This window comes from Poecilia formosa, unplaced genomic scaffold (assembly GCF_000485575.1).
Source record: "Poecilia formosa unplaced genomic scaffold, Poecilia_formosa-5.1.2 Scaffold1, whole genome shotgun sequence".
NCBI classification, from domain to species: domain Eukaryota; kingdom Metazoa; phylum Chordata; class Actinopteri; order Cyprinodontiformes; family Poeciliidae; genus Poecilia; species Poecilia formosa.
Window position 1 is genome coordinate 3,237,669 of NW_006799940.1, and position 23,028 is coordinate 3,260,696.

Genomic DNA, 23,028 nt, shown 5'->3' on the forward strand with positions numbered 1-23,028 from the left:
ATTAAAGGATAGACCTGGCACTATTCTTTATTTTTTCCTATTGTTAGCAAATCACCGGAAAGGACTAGACCTGGAAATTAGTCGGTGTCTGTCAGTGGCATTCAGCCCATTTTGAAAGCAATCAGTAATTTTCCAAAACAGCTGCTAAAGAGCACTCTATCTTTTATTGAGCATCGCCCAAACAAAAGCCAAATATAGATTAAATAGCTCTATATATTCTTCTGGAATGAATAACTCTGTGGTGAATATCTGGGTTCCTGCACAGATTTGAAGTCTGAAATTTGATTGAGGTATTCTCCAGACTGGGATTAACACAGAAAAAAGGAAAGTACAACAGAGTGGGAAGAAATATGCGGATCTCCTCTTTTTTTCCCCACCATCTCGATCTCTGACACTCAATTTCCCATTTTTGGTTAAGAAAAGTGCAGACCCCATTAATCTCTCTATCCGTCTTTTCATCCATTCACTAAATATCTTGTTGTTCATCAGTCTGTCTGTCCATCCATCTATCCTTTTGTCTTTCTTTCTTTAAATTTTTTCCATCTTTCCTCAAATCTTTTTCACCTTCATTTTTATGTCATTCAATTTTAGATCCCTTCCTTCCTTCATTTTTTCCCCATTGTGTTCCCCCAACCCTTCTTGCTCTATTCCTTCATTCTTTCATTTTGTGATTATTTTCATGCTTTATTCATGTCATCCTTTGATCTTTTTTCCTTCTTTCTTTTCTGCTGTTATCTTTCTTTTTTTGTTTTTTATTTTACTCCAATCCATCCATCCTTTGGGGGTAAAATCTGACCATTGTATGAATATATGCTGTAAATTAATAGTGAACTTTTCTGTTTGTTTTTTTAAATCGTCAGAGATATCTGAGAATACAACAGTAGAAATTTGAACGTAAAAAGATGCAGGAAACCTGGTCAGACGGGATCTTCAACACAAATTATCCCCAGAATCGCTTTTCTGTTGAAGAAAGACAACACTGACCAATTTGCATGTCTTTAAATAAAAGGGTCTTTTTGATTACAACAAAATAAAAAGTTTTAGCCTCTGTCTCCTTTTTCAGTAAAGCAGAACGATTGCTGGAGATAAGTGGAAGCGATCATTTTAAAAGACAAACTTGGGGAAAATCATGAGCAGGCGACATAAAATTCAGAGTTCAGTACGAGACTGGCAATGAAAACTAATAAAACAATATGAGCCGTGTGTTATTACGTGTCAGAGATCAGTCTTCCAAGGAACTCAAGGTGAAAGTTGAGCTATAAAAAAAAAAAAAAGAAGAAGAAAAAAAAAAACCCGTTGAAACACTCTCTCCTTTTTTCCTCCCAGAATCCCCCAGATTGCAGTAAGGCGAGGAAGCTGGTGTGTAACATCAACAAGGGCTGCGGTTACGGCTGCCAGCTCCACCACGTCGTCTACTGCTTCATGATCGCGTACGGCACCCAGCGGACGCTCATCCTGGAGTCGCACAACTGGCGCTACGCCCCCGGCGGCTGGGAGACCGTCTTTCTGCCCGTCAGCAACACGTGCACTGACCGGTCCGGGGCTTCCACTGGACACTGGTCAGGTGGGTACATCCACAGCGACACAGTCACACTACGAACTGCAGTTAGCGCTAGCAACAGAGCTAACGGCGAAGCGAGCTAAGCAGCTGCTAAGCGCTTTGTTTTCACACCGTTCATAGATCTGTCATTTGAACACGTTTGAGAATGACATTATTTATGTATCATTGAACTTGATTTATTGGTTTCAGAAATTAGACAATATTTAAATTGAAGATGGAATGGATTAGCAAGTTTACTTTCTCAAGCACAACAAAATAATATTCATAGGTTGATTGTTGTGTTACCATAGCTACAGTCTGATGCTACGAGTTTGAGCTTCAAATTCATCTCAGCAAAAAATACCCAGTTATCCCCTTTTGCATTATTATCTAATCAAGCAGATTAGGTAATAATCTGCCTGATTATTAGCAGATAATAATCTGCCTGATTATTAGCAGATAATAATCTGCCTGATTATTAGCAGATTATATATGTTGGCCCATATAACCTTGGGCCACCTCTGCTCTACAATTGGCCCTGCCAGCAGTAATTATGATAAGTTACCTAATTATCTTTTTTGGAATAACCTCATCTAAAAACTGAAAGTTCCTGATTTATTGTCCTCATGTAAAAGTAAAGTTTTGACGAATGTTGCTGCAACGCAGGATGAGGTTGCTTTGTAATGGCTTTATTACAGGAAAAACCCCAAAATAAATGATTTGGGATATATTTCCTGCAAACACAACCGCTGCCCTTCCGACTTGTTTATGCTTCCAGTTTTCAACTGAGTCGATTAATCCTTTCCTTACATTCATATCCGTTTCAGCACAGGTTTAGCAGAAATAAATTCCACCAATCTTAGCAGGCTTATGAAGTTTTAATTCTTCGTGTTTTTCTCAGTTGCAGTCCCCGGACTGGAGCATGAATTCACTGATGGCTCTTATATTTTCACATTTAAAGCTGCTGCTGGGCAACGTAAACATATTTCTGCCAAAAATCCATTTTGACATCAATATTTAATGTCATCCTGAGTACTGAGACGGTGTGTGTTTTTTTTTTTTACTTGCAACTACTTTTTCACATATTTCTTTTCTAATAAATTATGAACATGCAGTCGGCAATATTTACCTTTAAATTTGTCATGTTTCCACTAAGAGTCTTTTTTAGCATTGGTCCAAGTAAATGTCCATTAATGCAGGTTCTGAGCACATTATATCTTTAAACTGAGGTTTCCTTGTTACACTTCTCACAGCCTTGCGTCTGTTGGCAGGACTTTTGTTTGGTGAAGGTTAAAAATGCATCAAAGTTTTTAATTTCCTTGTTCTCCACCATTAAAACATCTTGTCTTTTATTCGAACAAGTCTTTACTGTAAACAACAAAAAATCCATTTAATAAACAGCACAAGAAGCATAAAGTTATATGCGTTAAATTAGGTTTTGCTATGTTGGGGGTTCTGCAATTTCATGGTTGATGTGCAGTGCTCTCCGCCGTTATTAACAGCCCAGCTAAAGACGGGTTAAAAGTAAATTAGTACTTTATTGTAGCAGCATTGTCCCACTCCTCTCTTCAAATCGGTGAAGACAACCACACATCCCATTCGAGGAAGGTGGATGTGTTTTGATCTTAAAGAGTCATGAAATGGCCAAAAGAAAATAGCTACTGTAAGCAGTTTTTGTAGCGAGCAAAAACAAAACTGGACAAGGACTCATGTCTTGTCTTGTCACGGCTCACAGTAAGTAGAATGAAAAACTCTGAAGCTCAGAGTTGCAGCTCCGGAAAAGAGAGACATGTTGGGGTCATCAAGTTTCAGTCGTAAACATTCGACGTCTTCTAAACGCTAAGTGGCTGTTTAAAAGTGAAAAACAAGCCTTTCTGTTAAGCATGAGCATGAATTACGTTCAACAGAATTAAATATTTTACTTACTTTACGTAAATCAGTGATCGTGTTGCATATTGTACATCTGTAGCCAGGATGCTCACTCAACTTGTTTTTGCAACGTTGCTTAAAAAGCTTCTGAATTTATTTTCACCTTTCAAATTAGCTGCTAATCCCAGAAGTTCGCATCCCCTCTTGTCACTGACAAGCTTATAATTTTATTTTATTTTCTGCAAAGAAGGCGAGCTTTTATCTTTCCTATTTAATTGCTTTTTATTCATTTCGTTTTGGGTCTCATGAGAGAGTCTGACGCAAAAAAAAAGGAGTTTACGCGCCAACCGAGGGGCTACAGGGAGGCGAGATGACAGAGAAACATGCCTCTGTTGCACAAGCTGTATATGGACTTGTGTGCATGCTGAGCAGTGAGGTTGCGTCCCGCTGAGTAAAAAGCAGAGATATCATTACTGTTTCAGTCGTGATGGTTGTTTGGTTGTCTGTTGCGGTTAGTGACTCAGACAGATGCCGGTGGTTTACTTGAATCCTATTTATTGTCATTCGCTCCCATTTTGAGAAAGTAGCAAATTTGAACTTTGAAGGGAAGGCGCAGATTTGCATCAGCTTTGTGCAAATACCTCCCAGCCCGTATTCCACACTGGTGTCTTTGTCGCTTTTATATTTGCAGCACATCTGTGGCTTTTATGCAACCGATGACCGTCACTTTTTCATTTTGCAAAAAAAAAAAAAAACTTAAACCAAACATAGGTAGTTGTTTTTTTTGTTTTTTTTGTTTTTGTTTTGTTTTTTTATGAGACACAGATTATTCATAACCTGTCCTGATTGCTAAAGGGCTGCAGATCTGTCCAGCACTTACAGCACCTTCATGTGTTCAGTGTATATCGCTCAGATCTCTCTGTGCATGTTCCAGAGAAAAGCTGCAGCAGCAGTAAAAAGCTTTAAACTTTTACAGGTAGGAGTGGGCGTGCCAATAGAGTTCCCCAGGATAGAAATGGGTTTATAAGATTTTGTTTCTCTGTCTGTTCTGCTTCACTGCCCGTGTTGGCTGAGGAACAGTAAATGGTGTTTGTGTGAGTGGGATTTTCCCACTTTATAAGCCATGACCAAAAAAAAAGAAAGAAAGAAAAATGACGACAAATAAAAACGCAATAAATTACCTGTAGTTCTGCACTCAGTTTCAACTCTCGTTATAATACAGTGCTTCACAAAAGTATTCATGTCATTTCATTGAGATTTTGTGACAAATAGTCACAAGATGCCACATAATTATAGTTATAGTTATGTGGACGGAAAAGGCTACATGATTTCCAAATTGTTTTACAAATATAAGTGATCTAGCTGGTAAATAAAGCTCAGCTTTGTGGGATTTAATGTCAGTATAAACACAGCTGTTCTGAAAGGGAATCGGTGGTTTCTCACTTTGACTGCGGACGACTCAGAACATTATGAAAGGTTCAACTTGAAGCAGCAGGTTAACAACCCTGAACATACTGCCAGCTACAATGAAATCATTTAGACTAAAGTAAATCCATTCCTTCTGATTAAACTCAGACTATTTTCCTAATAAGTTCTGGGAGAATTTTAGTTTTTATTTTGTTTGTTTGTTTTTTTAGTTATGTGGCGCTTGGTTTATTTAGCACCGTCATGGTAAAGGGACTTGAATACAAATGCCTGCCACACTTTTCAGGTTTATAATTGTGGAAAAAGGTTAAAAACTATACATCGTTTTTATTCGCCTCACAGTTCTGCTGTGTGCTGTGCTGGGTTATCACATAGAATCCTGATAAAATACAAGTTTGTTTTTGTAACACAATATTTTACGAGATTCACATTTTGTGTATTTCAATATGCCGAAAAAAATCTAAAGCAGTAATTAACAGGGCCTGCTTATGATCTCATGCATTTAGTGCGGCCTTTTACCTCAATTATTTTCTCTCTCATTGCTTCTCTGCGCTCATCTTTGAATTCTTTCAGCTCTCTATTTTTTTTTTATCATATTGCTTCATTTGACTTGTGCTCTCCTGGGCTGCCTCTTCTTATCTCCTGCTCTCCTTTTGCCTTTTCTCTCATATTTTCTCGCCTTTCATATGTCCTTTTTCCACTTTTTAATGTATTTCTCTTCTTCCCATTTGTGTGTGTGTGTGTGTGTGTGTGGTGTGTGTATTAAAAGCTACATTTTAAGAACCCATATGTGCCATGTGGCTGTTCACGCCCAACAAGCGATTCACGCTGATTGATTAGTGTTTGCATACATCGACACAGGCTCTTCACTTCCTTGAAGCTTTTTAATGTAAAAACTGTCATTATTGGTTTGTTTCTGTGACTCGTAAGTTATAGAATTTATTCTATGCTGCATTACGGAAACCAAAACACGACCCATTCTTTGTATTTATCTAAAATGTGCCTTCAGTGTTGTTTTTCGTGTTGTTTATGCTTACATAGAGAGTGAACTTTTCTGGAGCCTAATGCCTCAAAGCAGCAAAATTCCAATTTCCCCCACAAATCATAACATGGATAGCCTGCTCTCTTTTAAGTGCTTCTCTTGGGATCTGAGACGCTTACAGACCAAAAGAAGATGCATGCTATGTGTGTCTATGACATGGTATTTCTGTCAAGAAAACATATTGCTTTAGGGGAGGAGGAGAAGATAAAGACAAAGATAGCGATGGAGCTATTATTGGACCCGCTGATGTTCTTCTTGCATATGTGAAATGGAGGAGGGGGGAAAAAAACAAAACATTGCAAGAAATGCACATCCACACAAACATAACCCTCAACTCGGATTTGCTCCACCGCAGAGATTAAATGGCTAGTGGCCTAAAAAAAAAAAAGTGGAAAATAATATAATTCCAAATGAAAACCTAACCGTAGGAAAAGGAAATGTAGATTAGTGATGGGCTGGTCAAATAAACAAATGAGTTTCCTTCATTTTATCGTCTTTAGAAAGGGTTGGTGCAGATCCTCAGCCATCCAGGATAATGGAGCGCTACGTGTTATAAATAGAACTCCATATGTTTCCTAAATCCAAAAAAATCTTTTTCAGTTTTAAAAAATGAGTTGGGAGTGTCTTACTTTAAAATTGTCAACTTGAACTGGCCTCTTTGGGTCACTAATGGGGCCGTCGAGGCCAGACGAGTCACTGGAGATGCCGTGCATTCATTTCAGTGTTTGGGTTGTCACTTGACCATCCAATCATTATCTCACAATGGACAAAGCAAGTTGTTTTGGCTGCATGGGTCAGTGTGTGAATTTCTGTAAGACGGTTTGGGGATACGAGTCGAAGCTTTTGGAAAATGAAATCTGAAGGCCTTTTTGGGGATAGTTCTCGAGACGTATATAAACTGCAAAGTCTTGACAATTGGAAAGTAATTGTGGTTCATGGAAAGCCTGAGCAGCGTATTATAGCATGAACATTTTAAGAAATGATTTGTGCGATGTTTAAAGCCCAGAAGTAAAATCTTTCCGCCTCGACGTAAATTTATTTGATCTTAGTTTGATAGAGTAAAATTTCTGATTCCTACTTTGGCTAACTCCAATTTTATTCATATGCTGTAACACAGGCTAGATCGTTTGTGTAAAAGTAGTTTTAATTCAAGAATTAAATGCAATACATACTGACCTAAAAGTCCTTAAGGTTCCTTAAATCTAGCAGAAAATGAAAGAATCACCAGGTTGTCAGTGACAGGGATTTCCTTCGATGGAAAACTTTTACTAATTGGATTAATAAACTAAACTTTTCTTACTAATACCACTTTGGAATGCATGCGACTGACCTAAAGTCGAATCGACTATATTTATATATATATATGTATATTGACCGTGATGTGTCGATTTTGTTTTGTTAAATGCCTCGACAGATTATATGTTGTAAAGCAGCGCTATATAAATTAAGTGAATTAAATCCCAATGTATGCATTGAAGAATAAACATTTGTCTTTAATCAAATTGCGTTAAAAACCATGCTGTCTGCTAGACTGATGGAAACACACACAAAACAAAAAAAAACAAGTTTTCAGTTTTGATACATTTAATGACTACAAGGAAGAAGTATTTGACCCGCAGAACACATCGCCAGCCGCAGCCGATGAAAGGGAAGGCTGGTTGATTTTCTTTCACCGGCTCATTTATTCCCGCAACACTATTTGAAATATTGAGGCTTTTTTTTTTTTTTTTTTAAGGGGGGAAAGCACAGCTATCCCCATTCGACAGCTTTTGGAATGTTACTTTGTATTCATGCTGTGAAGAGGTTCTTCCTCCAGGCCTTTTCATTTTGATAACTACACTTTTATATTCTTTAATCTTTTTTAAAAGAAAAACAGGTTGAAGCTGCAGGGCAGTTTGCCCCCTTCCCCGGTTTCTTCCTCCATTTCACACCTATGCATTACCTTCCCGTCCCCTCCGACAATAATGTCTCACCTGTAAACAAAGCATTTGCTTAAACCATGCACGGTACTGGAGATAAATGGCCGTATATTATTGTGTATATTTTTTGTTTACAGACCGTGTGAACTTTGTGGTCCACTCTATTTTCAGCTATTGTGTTTATGTTGCTTGTTGACTCATAAGATTTAACACATAATGGGGAAAGTAACTTTTTATTTTTATTTTTTTTTGAGGATAGATCTCACTTTTTGGAGTCATGTTACTGACTCCCTTCTGAAATTACTATAAGCTGTAAGGAAAACTTGCTTTGAATTGTCAACTGTCCCAGGGGGTAAGAAACGTCCCCCGTGACAAATTGATATGCTCAATATTAAGTCTTCCAATAAACAATTCCATTTCTTGTCTCTTTTTTTCGGGAGGGGATGAATTAAACTGTAAGATTGCAATTATTTGGTGAAGGTGCCAAATAACTGGTAAGTTATCATGGCTGCTTAAAAAAAAAGACAAAAAAAAAAAGTCCATTAACCTGGTAAACATATTTTAATTGACCATAATTAGCAAATACAAAACTTTCATTATTATAATGCCAGTAATGATTTTTCCTATAATTGTTCAAAAGGGTATAAACATTTAACATTCCATTGCTTTAAGGAATTGCAATAAAAACGTTATTGTCTGATTGCTTTAATACAATGTTTTAATTATTTTTTGAGAGACTCCTTCCTATTTCCAGTTAGAAAAAAACAAAAACAAATCTTACCCAAATTAAACGTCTTTAGAGGAAATACAGATTTTCTTAGAGGTTTTCAGCAATGTAGAGTTTAGTTAAAATATTCAACAACAATTACAAAAACCAACTTTACTCTTGTGGGTGATAGATGGCATCGCTGATGAAGTGTCTTCCGTTCCTTTTTCCTATTACCTTTAGTGGGAAGCCATGAAAAAAAAAAATCTAGAAAATCGAATAGCATAATGCTAAGATTTTGGTGAAATAACATTAAGCGTTAAAACCCCGATCTACTCCTGTTGCCTCATCTCTGCATATTGTTGCATCTATGAAGCGCAGATTAGAACAACTGAAGGTTCCTTCTCCAGCTAAGTTCAAATTCGCGAATAGAAACCCAGTTTATCTTCAAAACCATGACTGGCTGCCCACACAGATAATTTGTCCAAGAAAGCGCACTCCTTTGTGAAAATATTTCTGCATTGTGCGTGATGCTGGGAGCAGAAGGCGAAACATAATGTTCCCTGACATGCAAAGGCTGAAACAAGAGATCTCAAAGATCATAAATTCTGTCTCAAATGTATTATGAATGGAGAAGCTCGGCACTTTGTGTCTTGATGGTGTCACTCTCGGTTCTCCAGTTTCATCGTCTCTTATGAAAGATTTATTAGGGCCAGTGCACATCTTAGACTCCAAATACAATACAGGAACTTTTTCCTTTTAGTTCAGATCCATACGCATCGGAAGAGGCTGTTACAGAAAACGTATGCAGAGGTTGTGCAGTGAAGACATACTTGAGAGAGGCTTTTGTGATCTAATTAAGCAGCAGTGAGAAGCAGACATACTTCATATCTCTACATCTGTGCCAAGAAAAGCAGGCTTCAAAATATGCCCGTTCCCCCTTCTATGAATCATGCCAATGTTGTTATATAAGCAAAGACGAGCCTGGGAATATTTTTTCTGTTCAATATTTAATGCTTGTTCTAATTTATATTCAGTTCATACTCCAGCGCGCGCACACAAATCCGAGCCTTTTTTTTTTTCCTCTAGTTGTTTTTTAGCATATTTTTTTAGCTACTCTGTTTCTGTGAAAGGCCGTTTTTAACGAGTCATTATGCCATTTATTTGGAAGCGTCTTATGGAGGCTGTGTTTGCAGCTGTGCTAGAGCCTGTTGTATATGGCAGTGACAAAAGTCACTTTAGTCTGACGGAGCGCAGGCCTCAAAACTTGTCTTTTTACATAATTCAAGGGTTTTATACACATACACGCGCACACACACACTAGCAAACCTAGCTTGGGGTTTAAGACTGGAATGGAGTGAAGGTTGTGTCTGCCAGGCACATCCCTTCTGGCGAGATGTGATTAGCTGGAGCTCTTTGTGTGAGTTTGAGAGCGTGAATGCAATTTCTGTTTGTTGCCGTTTTTATGTGGACCGACGTAACTTATCACTGTCTGACCACTTTCATCGTAGTTCACAGGATTTTTTCTTTTTTTTTTTGTTCACGTGCACATTTTTATAAATTAGTCTGTGTAGGTACATGCAGTTTTCAGGCTTGTACATGCTTGTAACCTTTTGTTCTGACACGTAGGTGCACAGCTTCTGCATTTATGTATTTGGGTGCACAGTTGGCCTCGATTGTCAGGGAGGTCTGGCAGTTCAGGCAGTTGTGCAGTCCAGAGGACTGACCTTCATAATCAGCTCTGGTCAACCCTTCTTCTTGGGGCTGCGTCCAAGCAGGACTCGACCCTTGGATCGCCCAGTTTTGGTCCACAAACCGTCACTTCCTTTTCCTATTTAAATGGGCTGAAAGTTAATTGTAGTCTTTGAGGAAGGGCAGGTGAAAGTCATGAAGCTTGATTATGGCTACATTAATTATTTTTTTACCATTCCTCCTAATTATGACAAATTAAGAACAATTTTAACCGTAAAACCTCATGACAGCTACTTAAATGATTAGCAAAGATGTAGATGTTTTAAACTTAAAAGATATTTTTCTGTCCATGACACCAATTAGTTCTCCAGAATTACACATTTGTGGCCACAAAGTCCATGTCTGTTTCTTAAAGGTAATAAAATGTATGAATTTGTGGCTTTAACGTGGAGTAAGATAATACACCACTATATTCCATAGTATTGTGTACTCACCAATGCGACTCCATAAGTCGGCCTGTAATGTAACTCAGGGTTGTTCTAGTTAACCGTTTGCAGACACAATTGGGATCAAACGTTGCCGTGAAACATTATGAAATGTGATAACCAGTGTTTCAGCTGCTTTTTGTGTAACTTTTTTTTTTTTGGTTTGTTTTTGTTTTCCCTCTGGAGTTTCCCCAAAGGGAAACTTGCTCGTCTCTTTAAATTTGACGACAGCTGCCTGTTTAATTGTAAACATAAAATTTCATACCCAAATCATCTGAAAACGCAATGGTAGTAGATCATGTAATGCAGCTTTCATATACATTAACCAAAAATCCAGATTTCTGTTCATGTTCACAGTCCATCGTATAACTTTTGACCTCTGGAAGGATGTTAAAATTATAAGTCCGGCTGAGTTATAAGGTTTCACATACCTGATGATGAGCCTCTTCTTTGAACAGCAGTTCATTGGGATCTTTAAAAAGTGTGGCTGGACAATGGCTGATTGGTGGATACGATTGGCCATCGTTGGCATTGCTAACATCTTGATGTCAGATGTAATAGGTCACCTTTATGGGTCCGCAAAGAAGGGATTTTTAAAAAAAAATTGTTTTTATCCTCATCAACTATTTTGTATGTTTTCCAATCTAGGTGAGGCTCATGATAAGGACGTTCAAGTTGTGGAGTTGCCCATTGTGGACAGTCTACACCCTCGGCCCCCCTACTTACCTCTGGCAATCCCGGAGGACCTGGCCCCGCGTCTGCAGCGTCTGCATGGCGACCCGTCTGTCTGGTGGGTGTCGCAGTTCGTCAAGTATCTTGTTCGCCCTCAGGCGTGGCTGGAAAAGGAGATCCAGCAGACCACCGCCAAGCTGGGCTTCAAACATCCCATCATCGGGTGAGGACACTTGGCTCTCTCTCTCTCTCTCTTTTTTTTTTTTTTAATGTTTGCAGCCTCGCTTTAATTCAGTAGTTACAAAAGAGTCAGTTACTATGGTGTTCTTCTACAATAGAATTCCTTTACTATTAGAGAAAAGAAACTGAAATGTTACTCATTATAGGGTTTTGCTTTGTATTGCTGCACTGCCGGCGAATACTCGGCTTATGCTCATGCAAATCAACCAGTTTAAAGAAATTTCATCACTCTGTACTCATCACTCAGAGGTTTTTATTTATTTATCTTTTAAAAGCAGTTTATTTGATCATTTCTTGTTTTTGCCGTCGCCCTCAGTGACCTCACATCAAATCAGATCCTTCAGTTTAGCTAAGAACTTGCAGAATGAAATGCTAGGGGCTGTCTCAAATTAAATGAAATTGGACGAGACAAGGAAACTACACTTTTTATTAGATGCAGTGGCCTGGCATCTGTTCTTTTATCTTCAATGGCCGCTGTTAATTAAGGCGAACTGTTCACTTCATTTCCTTCGCCGTCAACCAATGTTTCAAGAAGCCGGAGCATCACAGTGAATTTATCAATTTGTGCTATTATTGAGCATTATTCATCTGATCAAAGTTGCCTCGCTTTGTTTCAATGACCTCTGCAATCCGAAAAATATGAAACGCAAAAAGATCTATATCTGTGTATTTGTTGTTTATTTTGAAATGATTCCACACACGCAATTATGTTTTATCAAATACTTTTTTTTTTCTTGCTAAATATAGTTTCAAAAACATGCAGTATGTGCTCCTTTGTACTAAATTCAGCCCACAGATAGGTCTGTTTATAGCACGGGGGGCACAACAAAACAGTGTTTCCTAAAGTGTGCTGTTTATAGAATAAAGCTTTTTTTAGTAAAAAAAAAAACAAAAACGTTTTGTTAAAATTAATACTGAGTTTAAAACGCTGGGCATTAGTTTGAAAGATCTTCATTTCTTAATGAAAGCATAAAACACAAAAAAAATAGTCCAAAAATATCAGACTCTGTGAAGATATCTATTTTATTTTAGTGCATTTTCAAATTAGGTTAGAAGATTATTTTTTTTCATTCATATAATATTTCATAGGAAATCCTACAATCTGCATGTTATATTTTCATTTTAATTTAATCGTCTTTCTTTTTAAAACAAAAGGTTAGTCAAATCTGTGGATCAAATATGTTTGGTTGATAGTGGTATTATAATGTATAATATATAATAATCAGATTTTTTTTTAAAATCTCCCTTACCTATAAATTGGATTTGCACAGTTTACATGCATGTCATTTATGTTAACTAATTGTCTGTCACCCATCTAAGTCTGTACATCACTGACTGGGTTTATCTGCAGGAGTTCACCGCTGTTTTAAACGTACTTGGTCCACTTCAGCAAGTGAGCGCCCACTCACTTGCTGTTCACAGTCCATCAAAAGTCATATGATGGACTGTGAACCCTATCAAAATACTGCAGACCAATTTTGAGAGCAGCACTCTCTTAAACAGCTTGTACATTTTTTAGCTGTTTACTTGTTTACGTCTCAGCAAATCCCCATCAGGCGCCGCGGCAACCGACTCTCATGTTCTGTCGGCGAGCGTTTTCTTCCAGTCGTGAAATTCTTCCGTAGCACGCAGTTTAAATCTGAAATCAAAAAGACTTTGCAAATAATTCTTGGCAGTTTTTCTATCCCACATTGAAGCGTGTTGCAGATGGTACGGGGTTTACCTCAAGAAGGCAATAAGCACAATGACTGGTTAACTGTCAGACGCTGGGAAGTCTTTGAAATGACTTTCAGGTCCTTTCAGGTGGTTTTAAGTTTCTGCAGAATCCCATAAGACTAACTCCGTCTGTGTGTTTGAGGAAGGTGTTTAAAACAAATGCTTAGACTTAGTGTAGAATGTTTTCTTTAAAGGCTTGTCTTGTTTCGCTTTCATGTTGCTGCTTTCTGTCTTCATCTGTGCCCTCAGATGAAGACATAAAGGGGGTTTGGTCTCCCATCCTCTCCGACCAAACCCTGGCCCTCAGATCTCCTCATTTGTGATCGTTCCTCTGTCTTCAGTTGTTCACTCCGCTTCAGGGTTGTTCAAATATTTTCCACAGTCTCTCTTATGTTCCCCAGGCATCCAGCTGAACCTATATTCCTCCAACTCTTGCAGTTTTCCCACATGTTTCTATCACTGCGCGCTCCTTGCTTTCCTTTGTACAACACGCGACGCGTAGCCCTCCCTTTTTTCAGTCCAGAGGGGTTATTAAAAGGTGTCATTTGGGTGTAGAATAAAGCTTTTATCTCTCGTTATTTGGCTTTCAGTAGTGCCACTTCGCACTGAAGTCACACTGCAAGAAAAAGGCTGTGTGCGTCTAAAAACAATGCGGAGGAGGTAAAGGTTGAACTCAAAGTAAACCACAGAAGTAGTGCGAAGATCAGGACAGGCTTGGGTTGATGGAGAGGGTGTCGGAAGACGTAGGACGACATTTTGCCCCCGAAGTCTCTCTGCTGACTCACATGAGTCCCAAACATCGGCATCGCTCTCTCCGGGCCGCTCCCTTTAGACCCGAACTGCAGCCATAAACCAGGAGCAGCCGTCAGCACAGATCCAACTCGCAACAATTTAGTGCAGTGTAATGTTAGCCAGAGTACCCCGAGAGAAAGTGCTGTTTCAGTCAAAAACACGCTGGCATCCTCCCCGTGCCCAGTGTGGTTACCAGCAGGTCAGATTTCTCTGTGTGCTCATCAGTTTGGTGTGTTCAGTAGGATTGGAGCTGATGTCAATAAAAATAACTCGCCTTCTGAGTTTTCTTGTTGGAATCCATTATTTAGATTCTAATTTTGCATGCTGGTGTAGAAAGAGAGCAAAAAGAAGCTTCTATGTCTGAATATTTAACTCGCATAACACATCATGTTGTCTGCCTCTAGACAGGAACACAGGCAGTCGGAAATAATACGGCCCCTATATTTGTTTGAGGTTCTGGTTCCAGTTAGTAACTGTTTCAATCTTGTTTGTTTCTTTTGAAGCCATGCATAATCCTCCACTTATGACCACCTAACTGCCTAATCATTATGTACTTAGTTTTCTTTTCATTCATTAATCTATCCACAAACCTTTTTTGAAAAATAACCTAATCATTTCAATTACTTTCTGTTGTAATAAAGTGGAGCCTCTGCATTCAATTCATTTAAATACCATCATCTGCGCAAATAAATCTGATTAAAACAGGATGAAGTAAGATTTATTTGGTCAGCTGTACAAAACTTGTACTTTAGCTTGCAGGGACTGAGGAGGTCCATCAAACATGGGTCCAGAAGTTTCCATATACAGTATATTTGTTTAAGAGAACATGTGAGACAAACATTTCTCACTTATTTAGTTTGTTCCTAAACTAAAGCTCATACAGAACCAGCCAATGGGCTGGAGCCAAACACAACTGGAGGCAATCCTCCTTAATGAACAAATTACTTAAGTGCCATCATGACTGCAGCCTTCGCCTTGTACTCGATTACATCAGTAGAACAACTGTAACTTGTTAAAGAAATTCTTAAGCAATACATGCGAAATATGTTGACTAATAATTTTGATTTTAATAGACAATGAGGGCAGACGTCATAGATTATGTGATTAGCTGATGCTAGCTGGCTGCTACGGCTCATAAAAGGTTCTTGACTTGTTCTGCCAACAGGTAGATGCAACAGAAGCTGATAGTGAGATACAGTACTTCTCTCAACTGTGTTGCATCTAAAGAAAAAACAAAAACCAAACAAGCATGATTTTGACTATATTTTCTCTGCATGACAGCCATATTAAATAGAAACTTAAGGTTGGTAAGATACCTCCAACCTCCCAAGTCAGAATTCAGAGCTGCAATCCAAACCTGTTTGTAAAACCAAGAAGAGCAATTTCAGCATTTCCTATTTCCACAAAACTGTTAATATTTTGACTTTGATGACGAAACAGAATTGTGATTTTTTTTGTTTGTTTTTTCTGAACATCTTGACTTTATTCTTGAAATTAACACACACACAAATAACAATTTCGCAAAAAAAAACAAAAAAAAAACAAAAATAAAAACCTGTGAGCTCAACTTCCCTGGGGGATGGAAACAGATTCAATAAACATATCAAACACATGAGTGGAACAAACATGACAAAATCAGGTGCATCACTGCAGGCTTGATGGCTCCCTGTGCCGGCATATTCTGAGTCATGTTTTCCCTCCGTTCAAGTCGCCATATGCCAGTTCAATTGAAAGCAGCGGGGGATTTGAATTGACACGAGCCGCCTCAAACTGAGAATATGCGTTGGGAGTGCTGCGGTTGCGCAATCGGTGCCGCTCCTCATTTCGACTCCTTGCAACCTTGACAGCTTATTAAAACACTTTACTTTGGCTGCTCTTTTAATTCCTCATTATCTATAATTTTACGCAATGAGGAAGCGTCTTAATAACAGCTCTGGCGTGTTTTGATGTCAAAGCACATGTTGCATAAGCAATGAGTTTATGGCTGGTGTGTATGTCATTATGAGCTGCTTTTTTTCTAAAGACGGGAACTCTAATGGAGGCTGCGGTTCGGAAAGCCGAGTTTCCCTGAGTTTCCGTTGTCCCCTCGGCTGGCTTCTGATCGACAGCCAGAGCCCCGAGGTCAGTCTCCAACAAATAATTTATTCAGTCTATGTGCTATTGTCACAGTCTGCCAGAATCAGCACTTGCTGTGCCTTGTGTGGGCGTGTTTGATGCCATTAATGTATGCTTTTACGCCCACCACGAGCGTCGCCCTGCCTTGCCAATACCGTATGAATAGACGGGAATGAATTGAATCACTGTAGTGGCGGAGTGGGAGAGTGCCGTTAGGTTCGAAAAGAGAAACCGGTGGGGTGGAGGAGCCGAAAGCCGCGCGGTGCGTCACTAAGGCCTCTGTTGCTCTGACAGACGGAGAACAGGGCTGTAAAAAAAAAAGAGGTTTCACAGGAACAAAGAAATGCAGACATGAAAGAAGGAGGTGAGCAGGAGGGAGGGCTCCTCACAAAGCCTGATGTCAGGACCTCTGTCCGATCACAGACGGAGAGACCAAATGAAACGCTCCAACATCCGTGTCACCCACTCAACCTTCTGTCCTCACCTCCATTCTCTGGCTTGTGTTTGCCACGTAAATAAACCAGAGCATCCTTGAACAGGCACTGATTGATCTCCTGCCAGAAGCAGAAATTAGGAACAGCTTGTTTATTCTTTTTCTTTGAACCTTGGAGGCACTTTTTTTTGTGCTTTTGCCTGAGTTTCTATTTATTTATTAAATTTTTTTTATTTTTTTTATGAAGGTAGTGGATGCAACACGGCGGTTAAAAGAAGTCTCTGCGATCTGTAAATCGGTTGAAAGATGCTGAACAGATAAAAGACAACAACTCTTTGCCCCTCTGAGGATTTCCTCACCCAAGATGTCCTGGTGGATCCTTGACCCAGTGGATGGGTTTTTGCAGTTCCCAGAGGGGAAATGTGCAAGCGTTTGCTTGCCAGAAACCTATTGAACATCGCTGTCATTGTCTACAGTAAAGGATTTTTCACTTTGCCATAGGCCAAGACGCTGCTGGCCAAAAATGTAGACCATGCTTTAAAGAGAACTCAACAAAATTTTGCAGCTGGTTGCATGTGAAAGGTGACTGGCTTCTGGAGAAACTGTTTTCAGCTTGGGAAGACAAAGATCGAACTACTTGGGCCCCAATGACAAGAAAGTTTCTTGTGTCAAGAAAGAGATTCCAGACTTTCTTCCACCCCAGGCTTCATAACTTCTGAAAATCAAATTTTCTACAAACATTGTGCATTTTGTATTAGTTATTGTAATGCCATGGTTTTTTGTTATACTTTCCACAACACAACTGTAGTTTAATATTTCATCCATCACTGTGTTGTCTTGAGTTACTGACTGGCAACCCAAAGCTAAAAACACACTGAGGAATCAAGTAAGGGCCGTTTTAGTGCTTTTTATTTATTCAGCTGCCTCTTTCATTTTAAAACTAAGTCTGGCTTAGATGCCACCAAACAAAACATTAAGACTCCACTTTTCTTTTCTTTTTTTTTTTTCTTTTTTTTTTTGCAGAAAAAGCATCAAAGATCACAAACTGTAAAATAAACAGTATTCAAAACTACTACTACTTTAAACTACTAAACTTTAAGCAATGTCAAGGTAAATCTAAATCTGTCTTAAATGTCCAAAACATTTGAAAATCTGCCAGCAAAATCTGGTCTGGAAAAGTAAAAATGTTGAAATGGAAAATGTGTCGGAACCCTAAAATACGAGGATCCTTTCAAACTGAAGAGCCAGCTGTTAAGTGTGGCGCTTACTGTTTCCCTGCTGCATTTCACAAAGTGGTTTTTAATTAGGAAGGACAACTACCTCCAAATCTCCATCTCCACTTTCAAATAATCTTCTAGCCAGACTAATGCAGGACAGTGTTGGGTGGTCAAACGGGAAAACGATGCCAAGAAAATCACAACTTATTTCAAAATTAAGAGAACAGGCCCCAATTAGCACCAGTTAGCTACTAGAATGTCTTTCACATTCACTCTGCTGGTTGGTAAAAGATTTTATTTTTTTTACGTCGCTGCTCTGAGAGTTTCCTAACTCTGGATGTCCTTACAAATACTTGGTTCGTGGAAAGGTTGGGCTTTCCGACTTAAATGGGAGATCTCTCAGATTTGGACATTTCATTTGCTCCCCGAAACTAAATGTCACAATGCAGATTTAGTGGCGGCTGGTTTCGTCATTGAATAATTCAGGATAGAAGGAAATTTAAGTTCCATCCTCCATCAGTTTGAGGGATGTTTCTGTGCCAGAGAGGGAGTTCTTGTCTTTTTATGTTTTCAAGCTGCGCTCTTGTCCTCGCGTGTGAATCTGTGACCACGGCTTCTCTGTTTCTCTCCTTCTTCCCTGGAAGCGATGAACAGGGTGCTGAAAAGAACGACAACTTTGCTCATTATTTCTTTTCTTTCCTTTGTCTTTGAATCTCCCTATGATTTCTACTATAGTTCCCCGCTTTGCCACAGTTTCCTCATAGCTTTGTTTTTCTCCTATAGCTCCCCTGCTGCAACAGTAAAATCATTTATAAAGTGGGTAATTTAAGTGGGATTTTATTTTATTAAAACAGCTGGAGAATTGAAAAAGAAAAGATTCCAGGAAAGGAAGCTTAAAGCATTAATGTTGTTGTGTCTTAGTCCTTTGTTTGTATTTGTTTATTTTAGTTGTTTATGAAATCATTAATTATTTTTTCCATTCAACAAATAATGTGACTGCTGTCACACGTAGCTTCCATCACCTTGACTATTATTTTCTTAAAAATGTTCTTACAAGCAAAATCTCTTTCACCTCGTCTCACATTTTGTATTAAAAATTAAAATAGATTTATGCCTAAAAATAATTGCACCAAAACATTACTCATTATAGCGCGAGAACTTCTTTGTATTGTACCACAATAAAATTTTGTGTTGAACAACTTAACTGGAATTTTCACAGTGGACTAGGACAAAAGAAACAATTTTTATTTATTTTTTTTTGTAGACAAACGGTATAAAACAACATTTTTCAAAAGTTTTAATTCTGCTTCAGCAATCAGCACATTATAGGAAATCAAAAGGACAAATCGATGACAAAAATGAATTATTTGATTATATTTTGGCATAAAAGGCAGACTGCTGTTTGTGCGCTCAAGGTGGAAGTGCAGTTCTGACGAACAGCCAAGATCAGTCATTAACTTTTATTCTTTTAATAATTTTTTTGGGCAATTCTTCTCAGATTGGACGCATTATGCAACAAACAACTTTATTCAACTTACTAAATTTAAAATATTAATTCACGTGTTTGACTTTTTGTTTTTCTTTTGGAAAAAAAAAAAAAAACACCAGCCACCTATCAAAGTAAAAATGACTTCACCGAAATTGTGTCTGTGACCTGCGGCGCTCGTCTATACAGTCATGTGCGCTTTTGATTTTATAGGGTCCATGTGAGGAGGACGGATAAGGTGGGCACGGAGGCAGCCTTCCATCCAATAGAGGAGTACATGAAGCACGTGGAGGAGCAATTCCAGCTTCTAGCCAGACGCGCCAATCTTGACAAGAAGCGGGTTTATTTGGCCACAGACGATCCCTCCCTGCTGCAGGAAGCTAAGACAAAGTGAGTGTTTGTGTTGCATGGAGTCACAGCTAAAGTGCAGTGAAAAAGTATTTTCCCTTACATATTTGTTATTTTTCTGCTTTTTTTTTTTTTGGTCACACTTAAATATATCTCAATGACGATCTCTTTTTATTAAAGGAAAAAGAAAAAAACTACCCAAATCACTGTGTGAAAATATGATCACCCCACTTGTTTAACTATGGGTGGCTTAAGTGACTAAGTTTGAAGTGTTTTCAGTTAAATAGCAACACCCATTCCTGTTGAATCAAGAAATCACTTAAATACAACCTGTCTGACGACATGAAGTAGGCTAAACCACCTTAAATAGCACCCATTATCTTCATTTGTTTGTTTCTTCCCTCAGGTATCCGGACTATGAGTTCATCAGCGATAACTCCATCTCGTGGTCAGCGGGCCTTCACAACCGTTACACCGAGAACTCGCTGAGAGGCGTCATTCTGGACATCCACTTCCTGTCTCAGACGGACTTCCTGGTCTGCACGTTCTCCTCGCAGGTTTGCTCGCAGCAGTCGACTCTTGGCATTTCTTAATGGAGTTTGTTAAAAATCTAACTGAAAGTTGTGTAATATGGAAAACAATACATTTTGGTTGATGGGTGGCGATTTCTTTGCAACTTCAGACAACAAATTGCCCCAGAACTGTATGATTTTGAAAATCACATACATTAATTCTTGCACTAAAAAAAAAATGATCTGACGTGCATTTCGTCTTCTGATGACGTCTGCTGACAGAAAATATTTTACAGCTGGAAAAAAATGTTTTTTGCTTTGTCACAAGCCAAACTGGAACGACTTCATTAAAGACACTTGTGATTGTCAACAACCCCATTGTCCTATTTTCCCTCACATGTTTCAAAGCGCAGAAACAATTAACCCGTTTACTACAGCTTTGATGTCGCATCACTCCTTTGGTTATTTTTGGCTTCCTCAGTCGTGTTTATTGCAAATTTTAATGTGAAGTGCAAAGGCCTTATTCCAGTCCTAAAAATAAAGTGAGAGCTCCTTGATGCCGGGGTATAATCCCGGTATATAAACCTACATCAAAGATCTCACAGAGTAAGGTGCTTAGCTCATCTTATGTTATCCCTTTATTCTGTAGAAAGAAATGGAGGCTCCACGTCGCCATGACTGCACCATACAGTGCTTTGCTAAAGTATTCATACCACTTGACCTTTTTCACCTCTTGTCATGTTCCAACCACAACAGCAGTCCACAGAAATTATTGAGATTAACTATAATTTAGAAGTCACATGTGGGGTTCAGTCCTGGGGGCATTTCTATTTAATATTTACATGCTCCATTATGACAAATCAGATAAGTTGCCGTAACTACGCAGATGATACACAGCTCTACATTATAATGTCACCAGATGACTATGAACCCATCCAAGAAACGAACAAAGGCGTGCAGCAAATCAGTGTGTGGATGTGCCATAACATTTTTCGTCAGCTGAAAAGAAACAAAACCGAAGTTGTTCTCTAGAGTTAGCACACAGCTCCAGTTACTACAGCTGGAAACTACTGATTAGGCCCAAAGTCTGGGCGTAGTGATGGACTCAGATCTGAACCTTCAGAAACACATAAACTCAATTACAAAGTCGGCCTTTTATCACCTGAAGAACATTTCTGGAACACTTCCTCCATGCGTTTATCTTCAGACGAAATGATTAGTGCAACTGTGTCTTCACATGTTGTTTGTTTTCATAATTTATTATTGTGTTATGTTTGATTGAGCTGCCTTGTTGCTGAAATGTGGTATTCAAACAAACTTGACTCAATTTACTCTTGGTTATATTTAAGGATAACAGAGTAAAGGGGGTTGAATAAAAACCCATTAGACACTTTCAAACACTATGGGTCATTTTCCATCTTGTTAAAAAAAAAAGTAAGATATTTTTGTCAATCACATACAATCTCAACAAAACTTATTAAAGCATTTTGTTGTATTGTGGCAAAATGTGGAAAAGTTTAAAAAGTATGAATTATTTTGCAGGGCATTTAAATCACCTTTCTAGACTGTAAAAATGATCCTTGCTTATGTTTTGCTTTTTTGTCAGGTTTGCCGTGTAGCCTATGAGATCATGCAGACACTCCACCCGGACGCCTCCTCTTATTTCTACTCCCTAGATGACATTTATTATTTCGGAGGTCAGAACGCCCACAATCAGATCGCCATCTACCCGCACCAGCCACGCAACAGCGAGGACATTCCTCTGGAGCCTGGCGACGTGATCGGCGTGGCCGGCAACCACTGGGACGGATACTCCAAAGGCATCAACCGCAAGCTGGGACGCACAGGCCTCTACCCCTCCTACAAGGTCAAGGAGAAAATTGAGACGGTGAAGTACCCACTGTACCCCGAGGCAGACAAACTGCTCAACTCTCAAAACAAGTAAAAAAAAAAAAAGGAAGATAGTAGGAAAAAAAAAAAAGAAGAGTATGGAGAAACATGTAGTCTCCGGTTCCAGGGAAGGAGGCTGCCTTTTTTTGTACAGAAGAAAGAGGCGTACACGCTGCGCTAAGCTGAGAAGAAAAGAAAAAGCCTGCACCCAGGGGTGATAGGAACAAAATGCACTCTGTATGTGCGTGCGTGCGCGTGTGTGTGTGTGTGTGTGTGTGTGTCTGCGAATGCGTGTGCGTGCACTTTTGTAAATGCCTGTGCATACGTCAGGTCACGGAAGACTTGCGCCCTACCACTGCTCCCTCTCCCCAGTGCCCCCCTCTTCGTCCCCCGGCCTGACGCGTCGACGTCGGGTTTGTAGAGATACGTAGACGTGAACATTGATTTTTAAAACAAATCGAGAGAAAAAGAAAAAAACAAAACAAAAAAAAACAATTGAGATCTCCACGCAAGCGGTCCGAGCTGTCCGTCCTGAAACGACACTGGGACTACTGTAAGCCTGGCACGCCCCAGTACGAGCTTCGAATCAACGACTGAAGAAACAAACAAACAAACAAAAAAAAATCTAATTATGTGTTTTGATTTTTATTTAATTCTTTCCAGTGGTTTTGATTCTAACCTTGCCTTGTTTTTTTTCCTCATGTATTTTTCTTTGTCTTTTGTTTACTGAATGTACTGTATCCACTTCTTGCCATGCTTCTCGTCATCTCACCGTGCTTCCTCCATTTCATGTCATCACGTGCAATTAATTTTACTGAAACCATGTTGTGCTTTTATCAAGTGTTTATAACTGTCTTAATTTTGTGCGTCTGGGGCTTGTGCATTGTATACTGTACAGTGTGTGTGCGTGTTTGTGTGTGTGTGTGTGT

The 23,028-nt window shown here is 39.0% G+C and overlaps 1 protein-coding gene across 1 annotated transcript; it reads left to right on the forward strand.

The window, feature by feature from the left end:
• The first annotated feature begins 903 nt into the window (after positions 1-903).
• On the forward strand, positions 904-22,568 carry fut8b (fucosyltransferase 8b (alpha (1,6) fucosyltransferase)). The gene is made up of 6 exons (XM_007545430.2): positions 904-1,244; positions 1,327-1,564; positions 11,327-11,573; positions 19,563-19,739; positions 20,104-20,254; positions 21,816-22,568. Exons 1-6 carry the CDS (start codon positions 1,194-1,196, stop codon positions 22,152-22,154), a joined length of 1,203 nt encoding a protein of 400 aa, XP_007545492.1. The 5' UTR covers positions 904-1,193; the 3' UTR covers positions 22,155-22,568.
• Positions 22,569-23,028: the final 460 nt, after the last annotated feature.